We start from the raw sequence: 10,559 nt of genomic DNA on the forward strand, positions 1-10,559 counted from the left end.
CTAATCACAGAGCACTTTCTCCTCACCTGTTTGGCACCTGTCTCCCTTGAAGCCAGGCTCACAGACGCAGGTTATGTTTTCTGGAATCTCCTGGCATCTTCCTCTGTCACATGATGTGGCGTTACATTGGGCTGTTAAGAAAAAGTGCAACGCTAAAACAACCTCTACAGTAACACTTTTAAATCTGTAACAACTTTCAAAAACATAAACCTCACATACCTTTATAACACACAGGGAATTTTTTACTGCTACATTTCTCATCATTCCACTTCCCTCGGCCAGCCCCAGAGTTCACATAGATTTCGACACAAAACTCTGTGCTGTAGTTGTTGTTGGGCTCGTTTTTTGCCCATGAGTCCTCACCAATCCACGTACTGTTATTCCCAATCCAGGTCCAAGTTTCATTCTTGTGGTTTCTAGTGATTCCAATCCAATAATACGGAGTCTTTGTTCTGTTTGGCAGCTTTGAGACCACATAGTCGTTCTCCTCCTGGCTTTGGATGACCACCATGTCCGTGTGATGCTTCCGGCACCACTCTCGGGCCTGGGTCCAGTTCATAGTCTCATTTGTGTAATAATATGTCCAGCCCAAGGCAGTCTCAGCAAAGGAGCTGCCTAATATTTATTTTTTAAAAAGAAAAAGAAAAAAAAAGGTTACATTTCTAGTGTTATAATCCATCATTAGTCATGAAACATTATTGCTGTAGCCAGTACTCACCAAGGAGGAGGATTAATATCCACATTTTCAATTAGCGACGTACAAACACCTGTTGTCTGTCCAAAGAAAAAATTATCAGGAGCCAAATATTGATCAAAATCACAATGATGAATTTCCGTGTTCTCACATATAACAATATAACAATATGTTTACTTAAATTGTTTGTAAAAAAGCTTGCTACCTATGTTAAATCCTTACTTTTCTAATCATATCAAACAGAGAACATTATACCACAGCAGTGCAGTAAGTGAATGTTAGTTTGGGGCTGGCTTTTATATTTCTCTTCAGCTATTCAGGCAACATTATCATATAATAACAGGACGTTTACCGTACAGAGTGAATGCAGGGGATGACAGACTGACTGTCTGGCTGAATGATTTAAGTCACCTTTTGGGGAAATCCCACCTGTTTCTCGTAAATGTGGGCTGGGGCAGAATTTTCAGTCACAGACGAAAGAAAAAAAATCTATGAAAGGGAATACAAACATATGACATACAGTAAAAAAATACGTCAACTTAAAGTGAAGCACAGTGAAGGTCACTGTTTTCCCTTAAAGGGCTAATTTTGCCAATTTTCCAGGTGACTGCTTTTCTATTTATCCCTTTTTTGACCTTTAACAAGAGTCATACAGGATTTAAGCCTACTGTGCATAGCATGATGGAATGGAGCCTTTCACTAAGAATGCAAATGTTAATAGCTTTTACTGACACTGCTTCTCTGCATCCTGATGAACTTAGCAGCGATAAATTACAGACAGAGTACCCACGCTGTCCCCTTCACTCCGATGTAAGATATCAGACCTATCTCTGGCTCCACTGAAGTGCTGACATAGAAGCTATGGTGAAACAAACAATGGTTATGATCTGTAAAACAGATTACTGCAGCATTATAACCTTTCATGGTTATCCCTGTCCCAGCCCTTGTAGTGGAGGTCACACAAACAAATGACGCCTGTGTACAGACCTCACGTATACTGTATTTGGACAAAGGTTCTTCTTGGGTCTCTGAAAAAACACATGATGTCGTGCTGTGTCAGCATAAATGTTGCTGCTCAAAGTGTGTTTATATATCTGTCTGACTGCGCCCATATGGAAATGCATTATTTGACATTTATGGCCCTATATCAAGAGTGAGGTTACCATGTTAACTATAAGGCAATATATGATTATTACACGCATCCTCTGATGTGTGGTGGAACATCTTCAAGAGACTGAAACAAGTCCAGTTGCCTACCATAAAGCACTTAGAATATACATGTTAACAATATATAAATAATTCATATATTTAAAGAAGTTATAAGTTTTTAACATAAACCACAGTCAAATTTGCACATGTACATATAGGCCTATTAAAAGAATATATAGTAGCATGTTTGGATGGGTGGAGTTTCCCAGCATGCTTTGAGACAATGGGTTTGAGGCTATAAGCTGAAGTAAACTATGTTTAAATGTGCTCCACATCAACACAGATGTTACCAGGTATGTAGTAATTAGTGTTACTGTTTTTCACCAATGTTTTTTAATAGATTAAGGTTACTTTTGTGGTAAAACATTTTTGCACCACAAGTTAAGTCATTCACATGGTTAGTTACTTCCGACCTGTATTTATTTAAATTGAAGTGATGGTCTAACTGTGACTCTAATGGTGAGTTCTCATCTGCTTCATCACTTACAAAATGAAACTTAAACCTGTCTGGAAGTGCATGGTTATCTTCTCAGGTATGTATCAATAGATGATATATTAGAGATGTATGTTAAGTTTGTATATTATACATTTATATGAATATGTATTGAAATGTATAACTATGTGACATACATGTCAAAGTATGTTTTTTACATACACAGATGTACATATTTGTATGGACTTTGAATATGCCAATATATGAAAGTGTTCCAATTTCTAATAGATTTCATATTTGGTTTGTACATATATGTACATATACTACATTTCTGTATGGGTGGACAGATTTTGTCAATGCAATAGCTTTACAACTTTGCAAGTCAAAGATGTGCAGTTAAGATCAAAATGAAGGACAGGTTTAAAGATGGATGTGATCCGACCCATGATACTGTGTAGTCATGCAACAATGTAATAATGACTACTGAGTAGTCATGGATCTCAATGTTGTAGTAGGATCAGGTAATGAGGCAAGGAGGAGGGGGAGAACGAGGGCAACACCTGAGTGAAAGCACAACACAAAAACACAACACGCCCACAACAATAAGGCTGTAACACCCTCTCCCATAAGAACAAACCCATATTTTTGTTCACGCACCCTACAATATCACTTAGGCCTCTACCACAGGTTATACTCACTTGGACACCAACAATGTACACACACCTCACGCATCAGGCGCTGATAGTGGTCGCGCATCTGGGCCAGGAACACAAGGGGCCCCACAGTGGATGGGATGGAGCTGACATACACCTCGAAATGCTGGAGGGCAAGGAGCATGGCTAGTGTCTCCTTCTCTATGGTAGAGTAGTTGAGCTGGTGGCGTTTAAACTTATAAGAAAAATAACACACAGAATGGTTTACACCACTTTTGCCATCCTGCAACAGCACAGCATCAGACCTACAGACAGAACACCAGCGGTCAAACAGTAGCCCTTTCTCCCGAAATCAGCTTGCGTTTGGCCTGAAGTTTTTCTAAGGTTGCACCAACAGGAGAATAGACCGTGGCCTTTTGCATCTTAATAGCAGTCTCTGCCTCCATCTCCAATCTTTTAAGCTCCAACTTCCTCTGGAGCTGAAACTCCCGTTCCTCCCTCCTCTCCTGCTTTTCTAACTGCAAACGAGCTATCCGGAGCTTTTTCCGAGCATCTACCCTTGAGCCAGGAGACGACTCGACGGAAAGTGGTTCAAACCGAGGCAGCATCTCCGATAAGCAAAACTAATCAATCACCTCACAGAGCCAAAATTATGAAAACTGTGTTCCTGTGTCGTTTTGCCATGATACTGGAAGATTTATTAAAAAACAAACAAGCAAAAAAAAGGCCAAAAGCAAAAGATGGTTTGTTTATTATGAATAATGTTGTTAAATTAAACTAATTGCACATAAATACTGAAATCAATACAATGAAATTATTCACAGTTCACACCAGGTCGGTTGTCCGGGGCCCTGGGTCATGAGAGGAAAGGGCCCAAAAGGCCCATCTTAACTTAAGGTAATATGCAGGAGGGGCCTTTGGAGATTTTGTTTTTGTCCTGGCCAGTGGCAAAACTATGTGTAAAACTACACTGCAATTCAACAAAATAATTTTAGATATGTAAGCTTTAAGAGGGATGCATGCTCATCTAACCTGTTTGGCTCAAACTTGGTGGCTGTCTACTTCATTCGCTTCAGGATCCAAGTACTGTAGCCAGAGACAGACTGAATAATAACAGAGCGCCCACTGCTGCCACTGGAGCTGGGTGAGCTGTGGAAACATTATCAAATGTGATTCAGTTGACCCTTTAAACTTAAATGTGTATTTTAACGTTGTATGGTATGAAATTTATTTTCATATTTGATCTTTTTTGTTTGTTTGTTTGTTTGTTTTACCTTGGCAGATGGGTTTATCTCCAGTCCACCTGACCCCAAAAGGCTCGGAGCACTTCACGGATCCAATTGCTGGACGAGAGAGCTAAACCATTTGGACGACAAGACCAGAAAAACACATTGTATCTAGGCTGTTTTCACTTCATTTTTGTACAGTGGGAGAAAGCAGAGATGTGTCATCCATCTTTAAATACAGTCAATTAACAGAACCAAAACATTTGTTGTAAAAAAAATTAAAATAAAAACAAAACAATGCCCATTCAAAGTTCAGAATATGCAGAAATAATAATAATAATAATAATAATAATATCTATACATACAACAACAACAAAAACAAAACAAAAATACAAGAAATGTACACTCCACTAGAATAAATATACATATATACAGAGCAATAATGCCAAAGTTGAAAACTTTGTGTCTGACACTCAGAGCGAGGAATTGAACAGTTTGATGGCCACAGGCAGGAATGATTTCCTGTGGTGCTCTGTGGTGCATCTTGGTGGGATTAGTCTAGTGCTGAATGTACTCCTGTTGCTGACCACCATGTCATGGAGTGGATGGGAGCCATTGTCCAAGCTGACATGTAACTTGGACAGCATCCTCCTCTCTGACACCACCGTCAGAGAGTCCAGCTCCACTCCCATGGCACTGGCCTTGCGGATCAGTCTGTTCAATCTTTTTGTGTCCGCTACCCTCAGCCTGCTGCCCCAGCACACAACAGCATAGAGTATAGCACTGGCCACCCCAGACTCATAAAACATCCTGAGCATAGTCCGGCAGATGTTGAATGACCTCAGTCATCTCAGAAAATAGAGACGACTCTGTCCCTTCCTGTAGAGGGCATTCATTAGTGTTCTTAACCCAGTCCAGTTTATTATCAATGTGGACTCCCAGATACTTATAATCCTCCACAATGTCCACACTGCCCCCCTGGATGTAAACAGGGGTCCTCCTCAGGTCTACAACCAGTTCCTTGGTCTTTGTACTTCCTCTGCTCACACTATGTGACAAAGTTATCCACAGTAGTCCTGTACTCATCCTCAGCACCTTCACTGATACATCCAACTATTGCTGAGTCATCCGAGAACTTCTGGAGATGACAGGTCTCTGTGCAGTAGTTGAAGTCTGTGGTGTAGAGGGTTAAGAGGAAGGGAGAGAGGACAGTCCCCTGTGGGGCCCCGGTGTTGCTGACCACTCTATCTGATACACAGTGTTTACACAGTGCTTACACAGTGCTTCTCTGCATCCTTACTTACATGTTATGAATTGTATGTAGCAGCAATAAATAACAGACAGTACCCACGCCGTCACCTTCGCTCTGATGTAAGATATCAGACCTATTTCTGGTTTCCCTGAAGTGCTGACAAAGAAGATTTAGTGAAACAAACAATGTTCATGATCTGTGAAACAGATTACCCCAGCATTATAACCCTTCCACCCTTGCATAACTCTCAGTGTTATTCAACCATTCATCCCTGTCCCGAGCATTGTAAAGGAGGTCACAGAAACAGACGAGAGGTCTGTACTGTTCGGGGACAAATGTTCTTCTTGGACCTCTGAAAAAACACACGGTGTCCTGCAGTGTCAGCATAAAAGTGTGAGAACAGGTTGATGCCTTAACCTGAGTGACATGACTGGCAATATTCCTATTTTTTTAACCAATGGTAGGTACAGTTAGGTCCATATATATACTGCATATCACTACTTCATACTACATATCATCGCTCTAGCGGTTAACCAAAACATATTCAAGTTACAGTTACTATATAATGAATATAGGCTTTAAGAGCTGACTCTGAGTTTTAATTTGTATTCACATCCAAAATGCAGGATGGGTTTAACATGCAGTCAAGGGAGTTCTCAATGCAAGTAAAACAAGCCATCCATAGGCTGCAAAAAGAAATGATTCATCAGAGAAATAGAGGGAAGATGAGGAGCTGCCAAATCAACAGTTTGGTACGTTTCGAGCCAATTCTGAAGACAACAGTGGTAGACACATCGTTGTCCAAATACAGAGGGTTTACCACAAAGTGCAATAAGCTTCAAGCACAGAAAGGCTAGAATAGTACTTAAGTATTATAAAGTATAAATGAACATTTTATTTATGACTATGTTAATTTGTCCAATTACATTTGAGCCCTTTAAAATAGGGTACTGTGTATAACAATAGTTGATTACAATATTTCCGTTCAACTCCTTGAATTAAAGCTGGAAGTCTGCACTTCAATTGCATCTTGATTGATTGATTTCAAATCCATTGTGATGTACAAAAACAAAAAATGATTAAACTTGTGTCACTCTCCAAATATTAACAGACCTAACTTTGTCATGATACAGGAAGATGTATAAAAACGACCAGAAGCAAATTACAGTTTTGACTTTTATTTTGAATATAAAAAACAGCACAGCTTTAAACATACAGATATATGAATAAACCTTTCAAATGCAACCTGATAAATAAATAGCACATAAATACTCACAGTCTTGCAATGACATGGCAATCCACCCATTACGTTATGCAACAATTACAGTAATGTGAATGGAACTACCTTTCCAGCATGCTCAGAAAGCTTTTGAACAACATGTTCAATATAAAACTCCCCTGGGGAGGAAATACATGTCTGAACAACATTACAGAACAAATCGTGAAATATAAAAAATTGTTTTAAAAAAAGTCTCAAGTGTAAAAGCTAAAATGTTATACTAATGTATACTATTCATATTGTTCATCTTACTATGACTGCTGATACAGTTATGTTAAAGATATATACAATTGTTAATATTTGTCTCTGAAGTATATGACTGTTCTATATGAGGCTGTCGATGCTGTTTTTGTAGACCTGTGGAGGCACCTCTATGTCAGAATTGCTGTAAGAAAAGACAAAAGAAGAAGATGAGCAATTCAATTCAACAAAATTATTTGAAAAATGTATGATTTAAGAGAGATGAATGTATGTCTAACCTGCTCAGCTCAAACTTGGTGGCTTTGTTCTTCATTCTCTTCAGGATCCACGCAGCCAGAGACAGAGCAGATACTGTCAGAGCGCCCCCTGCTGCCACTCCAGAAGCAACAGCAGCAACCTTAGCTGGGGGAGCTGTGGAAACATTATCAAATGTGAATCATTTGATCATTTCAACTCAAATATGTATTTTAACTTTGTATTGTATTACATTTCTTCTAACATTTGATCTTATTTTTGTTTGTTTTACCTTGGCAGGTGGGTTTCTCTCCAGTCCAGTTGCCATGATGATCACAGGTGAGTACCTCATGTCCGTGTAATGAGTAATCTTGACTGCATGTGAAGGAGCACTGTGCGTTGTACGCCTGCTCACTGTCTGAGCAGTTGATGTGACCGTTTTCAGGAGCCTCAAGCAATGGGCATCTGACTGCTGAGGGAGTAAACAGGAAGAATTTAGATGTCAACCATCACATTTTGACAAAGGATATCTAATTTCACACTATCACTGTCAAAATATTGCTTTCATACCTCTGCAGGTAGGTATGGCTTCGTTCCACTGTCCGTCCTCAGAACACTGAATGGTTTGAGCTCCCTGCAGTTCAAAGCCCGCTTCACAGCTGAAGCTGCAGCTGGAGTCTGGTCGCAGTTCAGTCACAGATTGGCTGCACTGGGGGATCAGGTGAGCTCCTCTGTCTGGACTCTTGCAAGTAATGGCTAACAAAGAAAAATAACTTTTAAAAAACGTTTGTCACAATAGCACAAAACAAGAAAGCTCTTCTTAATCATACAGAAGACGGCTGGAATATTCTTAGAGTGTGTTTTTACCTTCACAGCGAGGCATCATGGTCTCACTCCACTCTGCTTTTGACGTGCAGGTCACCCTGCTCGGTCCCAACAGGCGGTAGCCGGGCGCACAGCTGAAGCTGCAGGTGTTTCCGTAGCTGAACCTCACATCTGCGTTTTCTCCACAGCTGGCAACGCCATTCTCCAGCTCCTGGAAAGCGGGGCACTGGACAGCTGCAAAACAGAGAGAGGAACACAAGAGGTCAACAGCAGCCTTTTTAAAGAATCATAGATTTTCTCTCATCATAACGGAACTGATACTATAAAATCCTGCAAGGTAGAAACATATAAACGTGGGCATACCAACACAAAACGGCTGGGAGGAATTCCACATTCCTGATGCTTCACATTGCAGAGTGTTGGATGGGGAACCACTGAGAACATAGCCTTCATCGCAGGTGAACACACAGGTGGACTGATAGCTGGAGGAGCCCAGAGGGTCGGAGCACGTCATGGATCCTCTTTCTGGACGAGAGAGCACCTGACACTGAACCACTGTGGACGACAAGACCAGAAAAATCACATTAAAGCAAGCTCCCTCATTGTGATAATAAAATGTAGTTATCCTGATATTTTTACACTTCAACTCACATTCACATGTTGGAGGCTGCTCTGACCACTCAGTGGAGGCAGTGCAGGTCAGGGGTTTTGACATACTCAGCTGGTATCCTTCCTCACAGGAATACTGGCACGAGGAGTTGTAGGAGAAGTTTCCATACTGATGAGTGCACTCCACGCTTCCTTTATATGGAATGGTGATCTCATCTTTGTCGCACTCAACAACTGTCAACAAAGGAAATGAGACTGAGTTAGACACCAGGTCCTGGCTGGAAGTGATTGAGAGTAATGTCAACTTAAAACAAGCACAATCAACACAATTACAGTATTTTCTTACCCTGCTCACACTGCTCTCCGTAGAAGCCTTCAAAACAAGCACACCTGTGACTGTTGATGGTCTCCACGCAGTCTCCATGGCTGCACGAGTTGTTCTGACAGGCAGCTGAGGAAAAAAGAAGTACTTTCATATAGCTTGTATAAACTATTATAAAAATTTCTCTGAGCTTTTCATTTACAAAATAAAATTTTCCACAAAGAAAAGCAGAATTTGCCTACCTGCGTAGCACAGAGCTGTTTTCTTCTTCCCGCACCTCTCATCATTCCACTTGCCGGGCTGCATGTCCCTTTTAATGTACATCTCCACACAATCCTCGCTCTCCCCCGTGCTCGGACCACTCTTGCCATTGTTCGGTTCCCCCTTCGCCCAGTTGGTTGCTTCTGCTGTCAGAGCCTTGTTGGTCCCTACCCAGGTCCACACGTTATTGACCTTGCGGATCCCAATCCAGTAGTAACCACTTATCCTGGGCAGCTTGCTGTTGAGATGCCTAATCTCCTCCTGGTTCTGGATGGCCACCATATCTGTGTACTTCTCCCTGCACCAGGCACGAGCATCATTCCAATTCATGGTTTTGTCGGAGTAGTAGTAGGACCAGCCTTCTACAGTAGTCCACATGCACAGCACTGAGGACGGAGGACAGAGACACATATTAGATGGAAGGGTAATAAGGATGAGTTTTAAAAAGTCTTTTTGAGAAAAAAAAAAAAAATTGTTTGATAAGATTTACATACCTGAGCAAAGAAAGGTCAAACTGATCCATGAGGCAGAGGTCTTAGACTCCTGTAAAAAAAAAGTTTAAAAATATAAGTTAAGATACATTTTTACCATAGATGCATCTCTCACAAGCAAACAATAAAGGGATTTGCTCTAAAGAAAACTGTTTTTACACTCACCATTTTAAGTGGTTTCTGTGATAGCCTACAGAAGACTCTTAGTATTTCTTCAGTCTCAACACCTCGAAGGAGAAGATGATTATGAGCTGTATGTGCACAGCTGCTTTTAAATGGTTTGAGGGGTTGATCAGAGCCAGGCTTTTTTCACTGGAATTTCCCACACCCCCTCCAGGGCTACTCCATCCCACCGGAGACCCGTCGGAAACTTTCCCTCCCTCCATCTGGCTTTGTAGCCAAAAATTCCTCTCCTTTTAGGAGAAATGGTCTTTGATTGTGATTACTGGAAAATAGGTATAGATACTCAAGTACTAGTATTAAGTACAAGTTTGAGTATTTCAATTTTATACTACTTTATACTTCTCCTCCACCACATTTCAGAGGGAAATATTGTTTTAATTGGGGTTAAAACTTTTTTATACTATAGTCATTTGACTGCTATACTACTTACTTTTAAGTAAATATAAACAAAGTAAAACAGTATGAAATTGTGTTGTCCCTTAAGGTCAGTTTGTTTATTCAGTTTATTCAGTCATGAAAACAAAGTGAGTTTGTTTATTCAGTTTGTTTTGAAAATGTTTCTCTTCTCATTAAAATGTATTACTTTTGTCAGATTTTACAGTGCAGCTGCAGCATAAAAAAAATGCTGTTTACAACTAACCAATAATATTCAAATAATGAAATGTGCCTATTGATTCTTACACTTTG

At 40.4% G+C, this 10,559-nt stretch overlaps 2 protein-coding genes across 3 annotated transcripts; both read right to left on the reverse strand.

The window, feature by feature from the left end:
• On the reverse strand, positions 1-3,597 carry LOC141004779 (E-selectin-like). Its single transcript, XM_073476439.1, has 4 exons — positions 3,322-3,597; positions 3,065-3,224; positions 220-615; positions 1-131 (listed from the first exon to the last, which is right to left on the reverse strand). The coding sequence occupies exons 1-4, from the start codon at positions 3,595-3,597 to the stop codon at positions 1-3; spliced, it is 963 nt and encodes a 320-aa protein (XP_073332540.1).
• Positions 3,598-6,629: 3,032 nt separating this feature from the next.
• LOC141005313 (E-selectin-like) lies at positions 6,630-9,932 on the reverse strand. Of its 2 annotated transcripts, none has more exons than XM_073477141.1 (11): positions 9,855-9,932; positions 9,693-9,741; positions 9,180-9,584; positions 8,962-9,066; positions 8,658-8,849; positions 8,370-8,561; positions 8,049-8,240; positions 7,752-7,937; positions 7,474-7,650; positions 7,226-7,358; positions 6,630-7,131 (listed from the first exon to the last, which is right to left on the reverse strand). In XM_073477141.1, exons 1-11 carry the CDS (start codon positions 9,855-9,857, stop codon positions 7,071-7,073), a joined length of 1,695 nt encoding a protein of 564 aa, XP_073333242.1. In that variant the 5' UTR covers positions 9,858-9,932; the 3' UTR covers positions 6,630-7,070. The 2 variants fall into 2 exon arrangements, with proteins under 2 accessions (XP_073333242.1, XP_073333240.1); XM_073477139.1 differs by having other exon boundaries at positions 7,474-7,653.
• Between the last annotated feature and the right edge of the window lie 627 nt (positions 9,933-10,559).

This window comes from Pagrus major, chromosome 11 (assembly GCF_040436345.1).
Source record: "Pagrus major chromosome 11, Pma_NU_1.0".
NCBI lineage: Eukaryota > Metazoa > Chordata > Actinopteri > Spariformes > Sparidae > Pagrus > Pagrus major.

Excerpts from the sequence above, each read along its gene's own strand:
- LOC141004779 (XM_073476439.1), bottom strand. The coding sequence starts at position 3,597 with ATGCTGCCTCGGTTTGAACCACTTTCCGTCGAGTCGTCTCCTGGCTCA. Across the intron at positions 616-3,064 it reads CCACTATCAGCGCCTGATGC|GCAGCTCCTTTGCTGAGACT; the intron begins GTGAGGTGTGTG and ends AATAAATATTAG. Across the intron at positions 132-219 it reads ATTCCCTGTGTGTTATAAAG|CCCAATGTAACGCCACATCA; the intron begins GTATGTGAGGTT and ends TTTTCTTAACAG.
- LOC141005313 (XM_073477139.1), bottom strand. Across the intron at positions 9,585-9,692 it reads TTTGACCTTTCTTTGCTCAG|TGCTGTGCATGTGGACTACT; the intron begins GTATGTAAATCT and ends CTCCGTCCTCAG. Across the intron at positions 7,132-7,225 it reads ACCAAGTTTGAGCTGAGCAG|CAATTCTGACATAGAGGTGC; the intron begins GTTAGACATACA and ends CTTTTCTTACAG.